General features: G+C 46.1%; 1 protein-coding gene across 1 annotated transcript; it reads right to left on the reverse strand.

Moving 5' to 3' along the window:
- Window positions 1–414: 414 nt before the first annotated feature.
- LOC144149972 (uncharacterized) lies at window positions 415–12,312 on the reverse strand. The gene is made up of 5 exons (XM_077681734.1): window positions 12,157–12,312; window positions 9,688–9,817; window positions 5,973–6,118; window positions 4,931–5,063; window positions 415–2,626 (listed from the first exon to the last, which is right to left on the reverse strand). The coding sequence occupies exons 1-5, from the start codon at window positions 12,203–12,205 to the stop codon at window positions 2,362–2,364; spliced, it is 723 nt and encodes a 240-aa protein (XP_077537860.1). The 5' UTR covers window positions 12,206–12,312; the 3' UTR covers window positions 415–2,361.
- Between the last annotated feature and the right edge of the window lie 7,879 nt (window positions 12,313–20,191).

Below are 20,191 nucleotides of genomic sequence, written 5' to 3' on the forward strand. Positions count from 1 at the left end.
CAGGACGTGGCTATAGACTGCATTAGCTTGGTGCATTGGTACAGTTTAGCCACAGGGTGAAATGGATCCGTATATGGTTAAATGCGAATCATTCCCAATTCTTTCCAGTGGTAAACGTTGCTATCTCGTGAGGAAAACACATTTTATGAAAATATGTTTCTAAGAATTACACCGTTTTATCAAGTCGACTGAAGAGTTCATAAAAGGTGCTAAAATATTTCACATGTAACGCTCTTCAAAAGTCTGCGAGCCCTTCTAAACAATCTGAGCAGTCGTTCCCCGGGCCTTCTTACACACACGTACGACGCTACATTCGTTTCGAGCGGGACTTACCAAATGGTTAAACCCCTTGCAAGCAGTGTGGTAGGGCTGTTTCTGCGGATAACTCAGTCGAATGAATACAAACTCTGCATGTATATATTCGTTTCTTTATTGACCATGGACATATGTACAAAGCGAAGCAGTAGAGCATCGTGCATTATGATGTGATTATGAAGCCTCACGAAGTATTAGGTAGTAACTGTTTATTTGGAGACTTGGATTTTGGAGCGTGAATTAGGCACTGTAGCCCCTTCAGTGCTTTATAAGGGTACTGAATTCTCTTACACATGTACGCATTTTTTTTATACATAAATTATACATATGCGTTTAGGCGTTGATACATGAACATGTAGTTGTATAGACGAATTAGTTTACAATGATCTTGGGCTGGGGCTGCAGTTTCTTAGTCCCGAGGAAAAAAATATGGCGGTGGCTTGAGCATTTATTTTTGCTCAGTGGGTAAGAAAAATGAACAAATGTTGGGACAACAACTAAGATAAGGAAGAACAATAACGTGATAAAGACGCGGGATTTTAACGTGTCTGTTCGAAAATTTATCTTCGTAGTCATATGCGGAACCAATACGGTCACGTATTACTGCGTGTTTGGGAAAAAAATATGCGAATATTTTAACATTACCCAAACGACTCCTATTTAGTGATCATCAAAAAGAAGGTAGTTTAGTCCAGGTTTCGATTGCACTGGGTACACTAGCCCATTTCTCGAATGAGGGGCGGACCGGTGGTGACGATGTTTCTGGGGCGCAACATGTCCAGTAGACCCAGCACACAATCCAACGCACACTCTGACTTCAAAAAAATGCATCCTCAGCTCATAACTCAGCCTGCAGCTCAGTTGAGTAATTTACGTCACCAATCATGCACACACATATACACCCAAAGAACCGTTCACTAACACCAGATAGTATGGTTGTGGGGAAAATGATAGTAATGATATGTTGCCACCCGCACTTGGTGTTCCTTTTCTACATTAATTCGTACGAGCGTGAATGCCTTCATTGATTCTTTCACTTGACCGGATGTGAGGGGGAAACGTCCACCCTTAAATTTACTTGGCCCAACAGGACTAGATCTCGCCATACCAATAAAGACTTCCCTCGCTCCCTCTGCTCTCAAATGCCCTCAAAACAAGTGCGAAGCAAAATATTATATTAGTTCTATGGCTGTCAAGGACGCAGCTATGCCCCATTTTTTGCCAAATTTACCCTTGAAATGCGTAATCATTCAAAGAAAAATACAGAGAACTACATAAATTGTAGAGGCATAAATTATGATGACTCAGTGCTATCATTTCCTGTTATTTTAGTATTTCATGTCTGTGCCAACCTTGTGCGCACTGCGCTCTAGAAGACAGGAGCAAATATTCAGCATATCAATTATCTATGCTTCTGTGTTTGTATAAATACTAATCCCCAAACTTTGGTGCGTATGAACTACTGCGACCCTAGAGAAAATTTTGACACAAAAAATATGCTGAAAATCTATGGCTACACGAATGACCGATCGTTTATCCCGGTACTAACGTTCTTGACGGGGATGCTTGGTGAGAGCGCGTATAACAAACTTGAAAATTATTTTAGAGATAAGAAAAATGTTAGGAAAGCTAAATCGCATGTAACCGCAGACATTTTTGGGGGATAGTGGTGTTGTTTACAATGTAATCGTCAATGATAGCAGAAAGGCTCTGGTGTCTCCTTAAACCTTCTATGGCGTAGAACTCGGCCCTCCTCTATGACGGAATTCAAATTAATTGGAGCCTGCTGCACCTAAGGACTTGGATTCGATTCCCGGCCGCTTTTAGTTGTAGGCGAAAAGTAAAAACGCCCGTTCGTGTAGGTTCGGTGCACGTTTAAGGTCTCCAGGCGGTCAAAATTAGTTCAGATCCCTCAACTACGCCGCGCCTGATAGCCCAGCGTAACCTCGGCGTGCAAAACACCCAACGTTTGAAATTGATTGATGTAATCAATGATGTAATCTGGCATCGCGTGAAATGGGATGCATACGCTCTTTGGTATGAACTCTAGTTCTTCTTTTGGAGCGAGGAGGCGACCTCTATAGCGAGTTCGATGAGGCTCGACGTCCTGTCGGCGCCCGCCGCCAGAGGAGGCAGCGGCGGAATCTGCTGGCAACTCGTCGACCCACGCGAGTACGGGCCGCACACGAGTCCAAGCACCTGTCCGAACACGCGTTCCATGACGCTGGTGATGTACTCGCGGGCTGGCGAGTCCGGATCGTCGCACCCGGCCAGCGCTCCCTCGACGCACTCCACCGTGCTGTGGTACGTGCTGCGGACGTCGGTGACGGTCACAATTAGCTGTGGTTAGTAACGTGTATCACTACGAGCATTGTCAGGCAGGAAAAATGATACTCGTTGGAGTCGCGTGTTGGCCTGCGCCTTCTTAAATGAGTACTGCCACGAACTTTCAAAGCTGGGATAACTACGTAAAGTGCTTCCTTTGTATATGGAAATATCTCCCAGAATGTTTCAACAGTATAACACATTTGAAATCCATTTTAGTCTTTGCGCACGAGAAAGCTCAAAAGGGATACCCTTTCGCAATCGGCATTAGCATGACGCCATCTGCTCCTCCTGGCCCCAAACAGCCGACGTGAGGGCTCCCGTGGTTGGCGCGCTCTGCTCCACCGTGGGTATCACGTCACGGTTTGGGGCTTACGGTCGGTCACTGGCAGTGGTGCCACAAGAACGGTGACGTCGCGAGCGCCCTCCTGCTATGGTGGTCACCTCAGTGTTCGTTTAATCGAAACTAAAACTGACACGAATAAACGAAGCTGTAAATAATTAATAATGCTGCTATCGACCGTCTAATGTGCCGTTCTGTGATTAGTAGGCTGGTAGGCACCTATAGCAGCAAAAAAAAAAAAAAACTTAACAGGAAAACGTCTCGACATTACTCCTTTAAGGGAGCCGTGGAAACAAGATACAGACTTGCTCAATTTGAAAGAAGTAGCCTTTGCAGCACACTGGGCACGAGTCCAGCCGCCAAAGACGTTTTCTAACCGACATAACATAAGACACCACGGAAACGTTCAAATTTCCCGCTACAGTGATGTAGTGCTGGCCGGAATGACGTAACATGGGCCAGCACTAAAGCATAGTTGTCAGTGTGTTAACTGCACGTTAGAATTCGACTGATGCGATCAAACGGCTTTGTTCCGCGGCGCCAATTAGTCGAACAAATAGGGTCTTGGGACGCTTGATACAGCGCCACAAATGGGCTCGTGAATACCACTGCTTCATATGGTTTTCTTCCACAACGGGTATATTTCTTTGAAGCTGGCGTTAAAATCGGTATCATTGTTCAAGCTACCAAGCAGTCTCTTTAATAAACCAAACCTGTGTTTGGTCTTCGTGGCTCATTTAAGACAAAGACGTGCCGTTAAAGGCTATATTTGTAATTCCACGTTGCCTTGCTCCTGCTTAAGTGAGATGCTAGCCCAACATAGCATCCCGTTTTGTAAATGGTGCCTCTCAGAGGATGAAAGCCATGGCAAAGATAAGTGTTTGTAATATAAGTAACCAGCCTCAGTTATCGGCATATTGATGAGCTTACTTCCCCCAGAGAAGCCAGCGGCCAAAAGAGATTCCTTTTACCAAATAATGTCTGTATTTCAGGTGCTAAACAACTGGTCAGTATGACCAATACGACAATTTTAGCCAATGGGCAGAGATGCATGCAGGGAGGCGGATCAGCATTGCGGATAGTCCAGTCCAAACGATCTCACGGTACGCCTGACGTGTCGCCATATTTCTTCTTCAACGTTAAGCAAATATAGTGTTATTTCATGGGAACAGTTAGGGAATATTAGTGCTGCCGGCAGAGTTTAGTAGATAGGCTTTATAAACAAGGCTACCATGACAGCAATACAAGATTTCTGTCTGTCGGGAATCCCGTCCTAGGTAATACCCCTGTCACACGGGCACTTTCAATCGCGATTGAGTCGATCCGGATCGAGCTCAATCCGGATCGGGCACCTGCTACACGGCAGTTTCAATTGCGATCGAGCTCGATCCCGCTCGAACTCAATCCTGGTTTCTCAAGCGCGATCGAGGCTTCCAAGCGCGATCGAACGAAAGCGGCGATACTCTCGTCCCCGCTCAGTAATGGCACAGAATGAGACAAATTCAACTAACGCCACGAATTGTGCCAAATAACTTGACCCAAATAAGCGTGAGGTAATATTTACATAGTTACGTATACCTACGACCGCGCGAAGTTACCAGACGCCGGCCGCAAGTACATGGTTAGCGCCATCTGGCGAACACGAGCGCAACCCGTGCAACTTCTCAATCGCTATTGAAACGTGCCGTGTACCAGCGGCAGTACGTCGAGCGCGCTCGAAAACTCGATCGCGATTGACTTCAATCGCGATTGAAAGTGCCCGTGTGACAGGGGTATTAAACAGACACCGTGCCGACCATGATAAACATGTGGGGGCCAATGCCATTTGTTTTGCTCCAAGTATTCCCGCCTCTCTAGGTTACGAAAAGGTGCCGATCCTGTAGGCATTTAATCTTCCATTAAGGAGTATCTAGGGGGTCTGGCGAACGTTGGTGAGCATTGACTTACCAGCAGGCGTAAGAAACAATTTCTTCTCGGGGAGCATTAGACACCGCCGTCTGGAGTCCGTTGTACAGGTTTCCGATGCAGGAATGCAGCTCCTTTCCGACCGAGTTCATGCACTTGATGCTTTTCTTGTACACTGAAGTATGCAAGAGAAAGAGAGAGAGAGAGAGAGAGAGAGAGAGAGAGAGAGAGAGAGAGAGAGAGAGAGAGAGAGAGAGAGCAGAGGGATAGCCATGAAATGTTGGTATGTTAAATGTGTCTAGGCCAACACAGGTGCGACGTAAACAGAGATTTCCGCAAGAGAAACAACAGAGCGCTTAGTTTAAACTACGTATTCTGGGTATAGAATCCTCTCCTAGCCCCACTCCCACTCCAAAACACACAGTTTATAGGAGGAAGTCTACAAAAAGAACACTTGGAACGGGCGGCCCGCCAAAGTCATCAAACATAGCCAGATATCACGCATTGCCAGAAGTTTGATCGAGGCAGACAAGTTCTGTAAAAAAATGAAATGGACGCAAAAGACACGAAAACAAAGTAGACACATAGAACACATATGTATGTGTTCTATGCGTACATTTTATTCTTTACTGTAAGCATGAAACAACTAGTTCAACAAGTTTTCTTAAGACAAGTTCTGTTGTAAAGCGCCACGTAGATCCGCTAACATAATCGCGGCCATCACGCACCATCTCGGTGGCTTCAAAAAGATTAAAAAATATAAACAAATAAAAGAACTATTTATAGACTGTCACAAAGGTCTATCAATCTATCACCCCGCGTTACTGCGTAAAAAGAGCTGAAACAAACGAAGGAAAAGACGCTGTCTGGGTTGATGGGAGGAACACGCAAGGGCGGTGAAGCGGAGAATGGAGTAAAAATTCTCGCGTATTATTTGGGTTTTAAAAAGACTAGTTTTTTTCCTCCTGAAAAGAAGAACTCCCGATTTCTCATTTGCGGAGAGCCATGCTAGCTCGAGATTCACTGCAAGAAAGCTCAGAATAACGAACACTTTCAGCGAGGTTTCCGCTGCTGTACCACTTACGCTCGTTGCGTTCGGTTCCTGCAGTGCAGGCGCCCTCGAAGTCTTCTTCGGCCGCCTTCAGCGCCAGTATGGTGACCACGCGTGGCAAGTTCTCGAGGCAGCTTTCGCAGAACTTGTGCGCACAGTCAATCTGCTTGAGGTACAGCCTGTGAGAGGATAGGCAGGGTGGCAAGCATGAGCTTCTCGCTTTTGTTGGCGATGCGGAACGAAATGCTTCAATGCCGATATTGCAATCGCAAGAAACAGCTCGAAATGCCGCGGGTAAGCAACTTGCTGGATATAGTATCGCCACCACCACCACCACCACCACCATTACCACCACCATAATCATCATCATCATGGCCCACTGCAGCCCACTGCAGGGCTGCAGCCCTGCAGGCCTTTGCCCTGCAGCCCACTGCAGGGCAAGGGCCTCTCCCATCAATTTCCAATTATCCCGCTCTTGTGCTAACTGTGACCAATTTATCCCCGCAAACTTCTTGATCTCATCTGCCTATCTAACTTTCTGCCGCCCCCTGCAACGCTTGCCTTCTCTAGGGATCCACTCTGTTACCCTTAATGACCAACGGTTAACTTGCCTTCGCATTACATGCCCTGCCCACGTCAAACTTTCCCAGGAGACGAAATATCTAATTAGGAAACGGCAAACCATGACAATCTCCAACCCAGCTGACAGAATAGAACTAGCAGAGCTTTCTAAGTTAATCAATAGGCGTAAGACAGCTGACATACGAATAGAGTATACCGTCGGTTTACTTGTAACACTGCAGTCAACTAACACTTGCGTAGGTTTTAGGGGCGAAGCTCCTAAAGCCGTGGGTCTGTCCATCCCTTGTGTCTCGTGGTACGTGACCGCCTAGTTCGATGACTCACTCGCAGGTGGCACTACGTGACCGCCTACTTCGATGACTCACGCGCAGGTGGCGCTGGTGTGAGTGACGTCATGATGACGTCACTCGTACGTGACTGACACTATAAAAGGCAATCGCTGTTGACGCGCTTCCTCTTTCGCAACGAGTCACCGGATGGAGGAGGTGGTTGTTGACAAGGCTGCGGAGCGGAGGGCGCGCAGGGCGGCGGCAGCGCGCGCTCGCCGACAGGATCCCGCCGTGCACAAAAGGGAGGCCGAAGCATCTCGTCTAGAAAGTCGCGCTTAAACCGCGCGTCGGCAGCTTCGGGCTGAGCTCGCTTGATGCGTTTTGCAGCCGCCTCGCGAGCTCTCACTGCATCGGGGTTTGCCTGCCGATACGAGCGCTTGCTTGCAGCCTCACGAACCCTACAACAACAACAACAAACGAAGAAGAACAAAATAAAAGAACAAAATAAAAGTTGATTTGTACAATGTACGCACGCAGTCTTACGTCTTTCTTAATGATGTAATGCGCGAACTTTCACGGGAGAGTTACGGTTACCGATGATCTCCCCCTCTCGAGCTTCGCCCCACTTATCATCATTCATTCCGTGGATATGGCGTGATTTTTTTTAACAGCCAAGCTATTCTCGGTCGAGGCTTTCATGGGACGAAATGCGGTAACGCGGTAGCATTGATGTGGAGAGAGTATCGCCTAACTAGGACAGCGAGCTCCAAGCACACACGGAGCAAGAGAATGAATATGTGAACGAGACGCTCATACAGGCAAAGCATTTCTAACGTATAAAATGTAGTGGCAATGTTGACAAGTCTCAACATTGTCGTGCAAAAAGAAAACATTAAGCACATTTGAGGCAGGACGTAAATACAACGGTAATATCTGCATTGTTATTTTCATGGCAAATACATGGATGCTGAATTTCTGTGATAGCAACAAGAAAAACGCAGTAAAAAAACAAAAAAAAAATGCTCGGGGCACCCTCTTGTGGCAGTGTTCCAAGTTCAAAACTAACAAAAGGTTCCAGTAGATGGCGCGAGCAGTGAAACACGGCAAAAATGAATGGGCGTGAACGGGAATCGATCTGCTGACTTTGAGGAGTTCTGTGAAGCTTAGCACTTTCGATTATAAAACCCAGCAGCTTCGCAATTACATCAGCGTTCGTGACGTTAGGTCAGTTAAGTTGGCTTTTTTTTTTCACAGACCTGGTTCCTTCAATAAAATTTCGGCAACGGATGCTATCTAACAAGGCAAGACCGAGAACTACCAGACACACCATCAAATTTATCGACTGATCGTACGGTTTAACGCGTAGAAGCTTCACGTTGGCTATGAGGCGCGCCGTGGTGGAGAGCTCCAGATTAATTTTGAACAACTGGTGGTCTTTAACGTGAGCATAATCTGCACACACGGTCATTTTACCTTTTCGCCTCTATCATAAAAGCACACTCACTATCTAGCTGAAGTTTGCGGAGTTTAGTCAAAATTGAACCTCACATGAAGAAGGATAAGAAAGCAAGACGAAAACGAACAATCAGAACAAAGTTTGTCGAGCGGCAGCTCGATTTTTGCGCAAAGAGAACGCAGTAAACGTACACGCACTTGCACCGTAATACAAGACACAGACGCTGCTCGGCGCTGCCGCCAGTGCAGGCGCGAACGCGCTGTGAATGTCGGTGCTTACCCATTTTTTGCAACTATTTTCTATGAGTGGGAATGAAACTAAAGACGCAATATTCTGTCTAAAGAAAAATTGGCCTCGTATCTGCTTCTTTCGTCGCAAAAGTCGTCAAAAGAGGATAGTCTTCGTCGACATTTGCCATGTAAATGCCCCCCTTCACTTTCCTGCTCACCTCTCATGCTTTTTTTGTACCGTCGTGCTCCTCCCAAGGTAAAGACGCCAAAGGTTTACTTAAATCATTTTAAATTTACCGCGTTCCACTACTGCAGGCCGGGTGCCTCGATGCCAGCGCTGCCGTACGGCGGAGACGCCCGTGAATCGAGGCACCCTACTTCAACGTTGAAAGGACCGCGTTGCCCTTGTCCACGTGCGTTCCAAGCTGAACGTGGAGCCTATCTAGTGGAACCTTTCGTAACTGTTACCGCTTAATTTCTTAAAATGCCACCAGAAGCTATAGTAGCGCGGGCGACAGCCGCGACGTCGGAGTGATTTTTTTTGTGCAGTGGAGGAAGTATTTAATTTCGCAAAAATCAAGCCTGTATGAATCTTTTATACAATACCACTGCAAATATCACTTATTTGTTGTCTGATATTTGCGTAATGCGTTGTTCGTGTTCAACAATGTTGAACACGAACATTACACCGGACTTAGACGGGCAGATTTGGCTGTGACTATATAAGACTATTGCGCAGGCCTTGTTTCACTTTGGCCGGGGGGCTGAATCGTGTCACAGACAGACAGACAGACAGACGTACGGACGGACGGACGGACGGACGGACAGACAGACAGACAGACAGACAGACAGACAGACAGACAGACAGACAGACAGACAGAACAAAATTTCTGGGTTTAAGTAGCCCAAGAAAGACTATCGTCTTTAAAAGTACTCGCATATGGTGCCACAAGGGAGGGCCAGGAAAGTGTGCAGCACAAAAAGGCATCAGTGGTCTGCGTGCTTTTTGGCGTTTATCTACGCACCCCCAGGCCGGTACATCGGGCAGAAGAGTGCGTCCAAGGAACAATTCTACCCTGGAGCTTGCCATATAGGCTCATCATTATCATCGTAGGCCATCGTTGCGCCATAAAAAGCTTTCAAGGGTGGCCAAAGGACACCTGGCTTGTGAAATGGATGCTACCTCCATCTTCCTGCAGCAGCTCACTTACTGACAGTGCGTGTCGAACTCCTCCCCGCCTTCGGCTAGCCTTGTGCTATTGCTGTACACCACGTAGTCGGAACCGCAGTCACGCAGCGTCTGGACCTTGCAGCCACTTTTCAGTTGGCCGGAGCACAGACCTGTAGCGTTGCGGAAAAGGCAGAGGGTAACGTTCGTAAGTGTGCATCGCGCCACTTACAAGGGCACGTATAGAAGGAATAACGAAGCAATCCGCGAAACTCCTGCAATGAAACGCACTGACGCGAAATTACAAAGCTGGAATAACTACGTAAAAGGCTTCCTTTGTATATGGAGATATCTGCCAGCAAGTGTTAACATTAACCACCCAGTATAAGATATTTCAAATCAATTTTAATCTTTACGTGCACGAAAAAGCTCAGAACGGATACCCCTTCGCAATCGCCATCAGCATGACGTCATCTGCACCTCTAGGCCCCAATCTGCCGACGTGAGGGCTCCCGTGTCGTGGACAACGCGCTGACTGCAATTAGCGCGCGCTGTTGCGCCGTGTGTACACGTCACAGTTTTGGGAGTGACGTGGTGCTGCCCGGCGTGTGAGGATGGAGGAGACCATGGCCGGTGTGGGCGCGCGCGTCCACAGCGGCGGTGGTGCGACGAGAACGGGGCCGTCACGTGCGGCCTCCTGTCATGGCGGACGCCTTGGTGTTTGTTTAGGCGATACCGAAACTGACACAAATAAACGAGGCTGTAAATAAATATTTTCGCTGCTATCGACCGTCTAATGTGTCATTCTGTGATGAGTGGGCTCGTAGGCACCGATAGCAGCAAAAAAAAACTTCGTTTCAGTACTCGTGTAAGAGAGTAAACGGAGCTTGACTTAGATATTTTACTAGAGAAAAGGAAACAAAAACGACTTAAACGCAAAATATTTGTGGCTGTTCTTGAAACAAGTAAACGGTACCTCTATTGCTGGTGTGACAGATGCGCTAGTAGCCCTACATACCAGTTCGGAAAGAACTACAATTGTATGGGCAAGCTCACTACAACGGCGTTATACGCGGAATACTCAAAGCTTTTTACCCTAGCTTTTTTTTAGTGCGAAACACTTCGTGCTGCTTTCATCGTAGCGTTCCAAGTTCCTCGTCACAAAAAGGAAGAGTTGCACCCGGAACATACTTGCGCACGGTTTGACCAGCCACAAGGTTCTGGTCCATTATTTTGGTTCAGATTAGGCTTATATCTCTACCGTGTAGTATCCTTTGACGAGAGCTCAATGTGCGAATTTGCAGCAAAAGACGCAATAATGACATGCGGTTAGAGAGAGTGGTCACTTATGAAAACACCATTGTTAGCGCAAGTACAACGAGCACAAGAGTGGAACACGGACGGGTGCTCATTTCCGACTGTTTATTTCAAATCTTTGGCATCATACTCTTATATCATATACAAACATGATTAACGCAGGTTTTGACAAACAGGCGGAGCGACTATTGTTGGCTTAATTATCTTTTTCATTTGGGAGGGGGAGTATGGAAAAACCTTTTCCATAAGTTGCAGGGTGGCTGTCCATGACCGCATGCATAACCACAACAAAATTGTTCCAGAGATCGGAAGCGCTTCTGTATATTTTCACAAAATGTCGCAATACGTCTAAAAGGTACGAATTGTACTGTCAATGAAGAAAAGACGAACAAGATTAAGGAGCTACCTCCCCTCGCAGCACAAATATTTTTTTGGGTTAGCGAGACGCACCCGAATGCAGTGTTCTCTCCCCGTCTGGTGTAACGTCTGACTATACCCGTGAACTTGCCTTATTTGTTTGCGTGCTTGGGTTTTATTTTATTTTCACAGTCCTTGCGTTTGTTTTGTAAAAGTGCGGCGGCAACTGCCTGGTTCGTTCTAAGCAGTGTTTACACCTGTTTATAAAAGAGGAAAATATGTACCCATAAATCTCAAATAAACCCGGCTTCACACTTCCAGTGAGAAAGCCATGCTTCTTTCTGCCTTACCTCCAAACAAAACTGCGTCTTGTTTGTGGTAAAGACAAGAAAAAGGTGCCTTTAGTCTGCCCATCGAGTAACTGTTTCCCTACTGGAGCTGCGGTGATAAGAAGCTATAGGACTGATACTGAAGCTGCGGGCAATTCCCCCTAACACAAATGGCACCACATGCACCCTTAAGAGCCTTAGTTGAGCCACTGAATTTGTGCGTAGCCGGAATAAGTCTTCCACGTTTTCCGGATTTAGCCGGTAGAGAATTCCAACTGGTAGTAAAGCAGCGATATTTATTTGCAAAACACAGAAGTAAGAACACTTTTGCGTGCGGTGCAACTTCTACTCCAGCAACGCCCTTTGCATAAGGCGCATTTCGAATGCTTACCCTCATTTAAAACGCAACGGGGAAGCTCATCAAACGAGAATAGTTGTGAGCCGTGAATCCGAAAATAAAACGAGTCGGCCATTTCGCGGCTAAATTGTTAAAAACGAAGGCAACTCACCGAGAAGCGCACAAACAACGATGGCAGCGGTGAACGCGAACGACGCCATAGCTCTTCTCGGGTGGATCTCGGCAACGGCACAACGTGTCACGGATGGTCACCAATGCAGGAGCGCTGTCGAAGTGGTGCCATTTATTGCACCTTCGCTCGCGTACAAACTCTCTCCCTGAACCTCTTTCCACACACTCGGACGACCGAAAAGTCTCGTGACGGTGTTGTTTTGTCTCAAACGAGTCGACCTTGAAAGTTGCGCACTCTGTTACGTGTAGGCTGTTCCTCTTCTGTTTGCTTTCACTCTGTCATTGACTGCGACGCCTAACCAGTACCCGTACACTCTTTCTTTTCGCGCACAACCATTCATACCGCAGCAGGTTATTTAGCAGGAAACGCGGTCGGTGCAACTCGCGTAACGTTCGTCCTCTGAAGCCGTCATCGGGAACCTTCGCTTCGAGAATGCATTAGCCTGCTCATTTTCATTCCGCTTTTCTTACAGACGCCCTCTGAGCGAACATTAAGGTCAAACGGACGTCCGCAATTGCGTAAACGCGATAAAAATCGAAGACGCGAGTAAGCTGTAGCACGGATCTTTTAAGGGCGCGTGTCGGGTGGGAGGAAGTGCGCTCACGTTTCTAATTTTGCATAAAGAGTTATATCCGCAACGCCATCATAACCTGCTCCATCGAGAAAGCGAAAGGAACTAACGCAATAGTTTGACCTTCAACGAACCATTTGCGTGGCATCGATTGGAAGGAGGAAACGCTATGAGTCCCAACAAAAACAATAAAGCAGCGGCGCCTTGGATATCCGTGGCTGTCAGCTGCGGCATATTTTCACTGCCGCTCTCGACATCAATGTCACTGTCGCGGGGTACGTGTATCCGATTGACCATTACGCCGTCCCGCTGTTTACGAGCCGACCAGAAAAAGTGCCTGGGTCGTTTATATATAGTCTTGGACGAACCATTGAGACACGCCAAACAAGAAAGTGACGCCAGCATTAAGGATTCGTATATCTGTCTGGCCCAAGGCGAAAACGATCGCTGCGGCGTGGCTTGCATCGTCCGAGCTCTCAAGCACTTTTACATCGAAGTTGTATAGTGCTACTTCTCCCAAGGCTAAATAGTGCCCGGCGTCCCCGCACAAAAACGCCCTGCTGCAAATCCAACCTTCTCGCTAATGCTCTGTCGGTCTCAATATAGAGTATATGACAAAAAAAATATTGTGCTGCGATTGGCCACTCGAACAAGGGTACCAGAACGCGGAACTTCAGTTATTTCTCGTAACTTGTTACTTCCCCCGTAGTTGTAAACATTTAATTCCAAACACCCGTCAGCTGTAAATCCATAAGCTTCTACGGGAGGAGCAAATAAGGAAAAACGGTCGTAACTTGTGTTCTGTAAAAGCTATTAAAAAGTTGAATGGCGATTGGCCTAAAAGGCCGTCACTCTCATCATGCCGATTTTGATTTACGTATTACAATGAGTTAACCGTGGAGTGTTTATTATGAATTCTTGTCTGCATGCTGTCAATTGACGGGTTTCTATGGGTGGAGTATGGCCATACAGAAAAGGTTGTAACGTGTTTTATCGAATCAGTCCCGAAGAAAATTGTATGGCGTTGGACTGTACATAATCAAACATCTCGCCGTTTATCTAATTGCTTCTTTCTATATTTTTATTTTTCTACTTACCACCTGTCGTAGCAAGCCAGCGCAACGGCTCGGATTGCATTGCTGTTTCCTTTCATTAAATTAATTTTTTCCGTCTCGAACGACTATCTACTCCACGATAAGTTTTACGTGAGCACGAGTAATGGTCTACTATGACTCACAGTTTAAATGCAAACAACTCAAAGCCGCCTCTACTAGGTCATTCCAGTAGCGTCACAACGCCACCGTAAAGCGGACAGCCGTCATTTTCTCTTCTGGGATATATCTTTAGACCTTCCAAGTTTTATTGTGCCGGTTAACGGAGAAGTCTACTTAATAAAAATTACTCAACCAGAGGTGAACTACATCGCTGGGCAGGCATGCCCCGTTTGGCTCCGCCATCCAACCCCGTTTTCACCGTGTATTGGTAGTCGCCGCAGTCTTAATGTTTTGTCTCTTTGTAGTTTGAGCGAATGGGAGGTTCATTGCCGTATTCAGAGGAGGTTAGGGCGATTACTACACCAGTGTGGCCAATCCAGCTCAGGTGAGGGAGTGCGTTACCCGCGATGGTTGCCAGGGTCAGGCCGCACCCCAAGTCTTATTCTGCAATTCCACCAACACCCGGATATTTTTTAATTCGGTAAGAGCTGTCCGGCACCGGGATTCGAACCACTGTCCTTCTGCACGCGAGGCGCATACTCTACCTCTACGCCACCGCTGCATCGCTGGAGCGAGTGATGTCACCAGAAATAATTAAAAAAAAAACGCAAGGGAGCGATTTTTTTGATCATAGGGTTTTGTTTCCTCCGCCATTTACTCAGAGCATGCGCGCTCAGTTAGTGTTCACCGCACGCGTCTTCGGCAATTTCCCTCGGGAGGCGCACAAGGCCGCCATTCTTTCGCGCATAAAAAAAACATTCAACGACTCAAGGTCCGAAGAGTGTGTGTTGATGGGACAGGGATATCGCATAATAAAAGGAAGGAGCCGACACGCGAGCGAATGTAGAGGCCATTGTGTAAGTATCCGATCTTTAATCGCCATCGGAAAAGCGGCTGCAGTCTTTATCGGCCTAGGCGCCTTTTTGCGGAAGGTCCGTCGACCTTTTCGGTGCTGCCGTTTGTGGTTTAGTAGTCCGCACTTCCGACTTCCGGTGGGGAATCGTGCACGCTTAGGCGAAAAGTCGCTGCTTGTATCGATGCTGCAAGACTTGCGCCAACGTTCAGTAAAACAGGTGACGCGACTGAACGAGTCATAGAGGAAGAGAAAGTCTCTCTGACTTTTATATAAACAAACAAACAAACAAACAAACAAACAAACAAACAAACAAACAAACAAACAAACAAACAAACAAACAAACAAACAAACAAACAAACAAACAAACAAACAAACAAACAAACAAACAAACAAACAAACAAACAAACAAACAAACAAACAAACAAACAAACAAACAAACAACAAACAAACAAACAAACAAACAAACAACAAACAAACAAACAAACAAACAAACAAATAAATAAATAATAAATAAATACACTCCTAAAAAAGGTGTTTGTATTTACAAACAGAACACTAAACAGTTACTTCTCACAGAATCCACTAGGTATTCAGTAACAAGAGGTAATTAATGTAGCACTAGTCAGTTTCCTAACTCAAGCACGTTGTAAGTGCCATTACCTGGTGAATAACAGTCCCATTAGCTACATGCTTTTACTAAGAGGTCATGCATAATGTAAAGAAAGTGGAACTTAATCTAGTGTGTACATACTAAACGTTATTACACACTTTGTGACAGAAAAAGGGGTAAAAATCTGGTCCCATGGCAAACAGATTTTAAAGGTGTTTGAACTAAAAAAAGGGTGTTAGGATGAACAAAGGGAGTGCTTGTGTACGCCCTCGGGAGTATAAAATCACGGGCGCCGATCAAGTCAAAAAGGGAGACTTTGACGTTTCGGAGCCCATACGGGTTCCTTGTCCACATTGAAGCGGGCAAAAAGCCATCGTAAATTTATATGCAAGATATGGTGCAATGACTTCGAGTAGATTTCAGGCATGTTGCCATCAGTCCGGTTGACAGTACGGGATGTGGTTTGTATGACCAGTAGCTGGAAGAAAAGACGGGAGGCCAAATTTCTTACGTTCAAGGAGTCAGTAAGGCACTTTGCCGCGTATTTTCTAAATACGATTAACGTATAGCGCTTGTGCCTTCAAGCAAGCTGCGCAGCAAGCTCGTGAACGTAAACGACAAGCTGGAGAGTGATAAGTTCCCGGGAGTCGTATACAAATTCCCTTGCGCTGACTGCAATTGCGTTTATATCGGCGCAACGGGCGAATTTTCACGAAGAATGAAAGAACGTCAACGTGACATAACAAAATAAAATCGAATAATGAACGCACTAGCAGAGCAGACCTGCCAGCATAATCACCGGATCAGTTGGGACGACGCTGCTATCATAGCAAAAGAAAGAAGTTTGGCCTCCCGTCTTTTCCTCGAGTCACTCGTAATCCAAACCACACCCCATACTGCCAACCGGACTGATGGCAACATGCCTGTAATCTACACGAAGTCATTGTGCCATATCTTGCATATAAATTGACGACGGCCTCTTGCCCGCTTCATTGTGAACAAGGAACCCGTATGGGCTCCGAAATGTCGAACTCTTCCTTCCTGACTTGATCAGTGCCCGCGATTATATACTCCCAATTATTTATTTATTTATTTATTTATTTATTTATTTATTTATTTATTTATTTATTTATTTATTTATTTATTTATTTATTTATTTATTTATTTATTTATTTATTTATTTATTTATTTATTTATGTATTTATTTATTTATTTATTTATTTATTTATTTATTTATTTATTTATTTATTTATTCATACTGCAATCCCCATTACAGAGATTTTAGCAGGGTGGTTACAGACATAATTTTTAGAATGTTGGCACTCTAGAATGCATAAAACAAAAAAAAAAATAGAACAGCAAGATGTGAATAATCAGGTCAAATGTGCTGCAAACAACAATAAAGACGGCTCCATGACTTGGTTATTAGTTAGTTCATGCCACTGAGTTACGGTACGCGGGAAAAAGGAATATTTGAAGCAGTTATTTCGGGACCGGAAAGGGGTTAGTGTCAGTTGATGCCTTTGGTGGGTAGCGTACCCAGATGAAAAAGAAATGATATTGGAAACATCAAGCTTGTAATGCCGTTTAATTAATTGGTAAAGAAATTGTAGTCGTATTAAACGATTTCTTTCGGTAGGTGAAGGCTCATTGGCACGATGTAAGAATTCAGTTATAGAGGTGCGTCCAAAGCTATTAGAGATAAAGCGGACTGCCTTTTTCTGCACGTTTTCCAATTCAGTTATGTTAGCTTTAGTGAAGGGGTCCCAAACAATCACTTCATATTCTAACATTGGGCGAATAATAGTCTTGTACGCTAGAGTACGCACCGTGGAATTAGAATATTTAGAAGGGTGGAATATTTAGAAGGCTGACAGGACGAAGTTTCGTCGAACACTTGTGCACCCTTAAGTAAGAGCGCGGACAGAGCTGCTACGCGTGATAATGTGGATCGGCTGAGCACGCAGCACAACATAGAGACACATACAACACACTCGTACCACACTTTGGTCACAAATAAATTTAGCAAGAAAACCAACGGGATATACGGGGAGAGCTAGAATATACGAAATAAATCTGCTGTATTTTTCTCTTAGAGCTATCAGCGGAAAGCCCTCTCATAGATTGGGAGGGCATTTCACACAAATGGAATATGGAATGGAATGTGAGCATATACATGTCAGCATGTGGATTTGCAAAAAAAAGCATTTTAATCGTGAAGTGGGCCGGGAAAAGTGCTGTAGCTATTATGCTCCCCAAATTATATAATGTTGTTAGTATCAATGAATGCTGGCATCAGACCAGCAGCAGTTACTAAGTGCATGATCTAGACTAGTAACGATAGCATTTAGGGTTCATACTTAAAGCAGAGCCTACGTACCGTTCTCCGGGGTAGTAAAGTTCATAAAAAGTTAAGAAATACAGCCGTTAATACCCTCTTACTAGCTTTTTGTTAAGAGCGGTGGGCTACACCGAATCTTTCCTTGCACTTCCGCTTGTCTCTGCGTCTTCTAGTCGCAAAGGGACCCAAATGGGTACGCCCAGCCACTGAACACATTATTGATTTGTAGCCCAGTAGGCTATACAAAGCGCGTTGACGTTACTGTTAAAGCCATTACCGGTGGTATTGCCGCGAAGGGTCCTCGGCGGCAAGTAAAAAGGAGATAGCCATCAGCGTAGTTCATTTGTTAAATTAAAGGGACCCTGCAACGCTCTTTGAGCAATGTCAGTAAACCTCCGCGACGTTTAGATTACACTGCCAGGAATACCTGAGCCAAATATCACACGTGCACGTGAAGCGGTGAGCGCGGAAATCGCGGTGAAAGACGTGAAAAAACCAGCCGCGCTCTCTTCAGTTTTTCTCATTATGCAACCCTGGCATGGCATAAGCGACGTCATTGAGGCCATGGCTGTCCTATTGGCTGTCGGTGGTCCACTTCGCAGCTTCTTTCTAGCTTTTCCTGTGACGATCCACCGTCGTCGGCAATGTGTACCAACCTTTTCTATGCCTGAACCTGTACACAGAGTTTTAGTGTTTCTTTGGCGTTTTGAGTGCGCGCGTAGTTTGAGTAACGAACTCGATACTTCCCTTTCAAGGAGACCACTCGACAACACACATTGATTGCTTCGAAAACGCCCTGCAGAGCCTAAGCGCGCGCTTGCGAGCAAGCAGCCATGCCTGCTTTTTTGTTGCACCAGACCGGAAGTAGGCCCCTCCACATTGCTGAGAAAAAGAGAAAACTCTCCGGCTTGTGATATATCGAAAGCCGCCGAAGAGAACGCCGCGAGCCACCCCCTTGTCCGGGAGAGAGCGCGAAGCTTTCGTCTCGTTGTCCGTGGTTGAGTTCAGAGGGAACAATTATGCGCGATTTCTCATCGTGCGCAGTTACGGTGATAGCGAACGGTTTTCCAAATTCTTGCTGGAGGAGATTGCTAGGACAATAGACTTTAGCCCAAAATACATTCCAAGTAGTCGATGGTAAGTGTTACAGGGCCCCTTTAAGGGTAACGGGGTTTGTGCACGGGGTTCACTGGTGAAGATATAAATGCCAGTTTGGTTTTGCTCAGGAACACTTGTACCAGTACGCGGGAAAAGAACGCTTGTAAACTGGATCGTCTTGAACGAAGTAAAAATATTCACCGGTTTGGTGCGCGCCAACTTCACGCCTTCACGGTAAGTTATCGAAGCCAGCGCCACCTGTGTGACGTCTCGCCTGGCCGCCTTACTCAGAGGCGCCCGGCAACAGGTGCTCTCGTCGAAACCTATTGTGTTGCTTGCGTATTGGTGAGAGAAGCCGTCCCAACTTATTTTTAGCAGGGTGTTTCACTTTCGGCGTTTCGGATCAACGCTCCTTCTGAGGGCATTATTCTGGAGAGCATAGACACATAGTTTCAAAATTTCGAAGTTTATTTCAAAAATACCATGACGTGCGATTACAAAGTGTAGGTATACAAGAGGAGGTACCAAGGCAAGAAATCGCCGGCGGGACCAACGTGCATCTTTGGTCTTCGTCGAAAGTGCATCTTCACCCAGAAGCCATTGGCCTTGGACGGCGAGGGGCACGGGATTTTAATCTCGCTTTCGCAGCTTTATAGAAGACGTAGCTTTAAAAACACAAATGGAGGATGATGACGACACTGTGAATGACGGCGGCGGTGATCGGTGGGTCATAAGCATGCTGAACCATCGTACTGATGGTTCGTCCGGATGGTGAACATGCATCCTGACGGACGTCAATATTGAAGGATGAAAGTAAGCATTTTGGTGCGCGCTAAACGTCGGTGTTTTAATGCTAAAAGCAGAGACGAGCAAAAATAAAATCCTCCTTTTTTACGAGAAACATGGTTCTGCTCCGAATCTGCTCCGAAACACGAATCTGCTCCGTTCATTGCAAATGTCGACGAAGAACGGTAGTCGACTGGCGCCCCTGCCAAGTAACGGCCTCCCTTCTCTTTCCGCTGACCTCTCATGCTGTTCCTCTCCAGTCTCGTTCCTTCCAAGATAACACGCTAGAGGTTTCCTCAAGCCAATTTCAATTTACCTCGTTCCACTACTCCGATTCGGGTGCCTCGATGCAAGCGCTGCCGTACGGTGGACACGCGCGTGAATTGAGGCCCCCTACTACAACGTTTATTAAACCACTTTGCCCTACTCCACGAACATTTCAAGCGGAACGTGGAACCTTTCGTTCCTGTTGCCGTTTGATTTTTTCGAATTCCGCCAGGTAGCGCGGGCAACAGCAGGCGACGGTTTTCTGCAGTTG

Source organism: Haemaphysalis longicornis, unplaced genomic scaffold (assembly GCF_048455015.1).
Source record: "Haemaphysalis longicornis isolate Haplotype H1 unplaced genomic scaffold, Haemaphysalis longicornis Haplotype H1 scaffold_8, whole genome shotgun sequence".
NCBI classification, from domain to species: Eukaryota; Metazoa; Arthropoda; class Arachnida; order Ixodida; family Ixodidae; genus Haemaphysalis; species Haemaphysalis longicornis.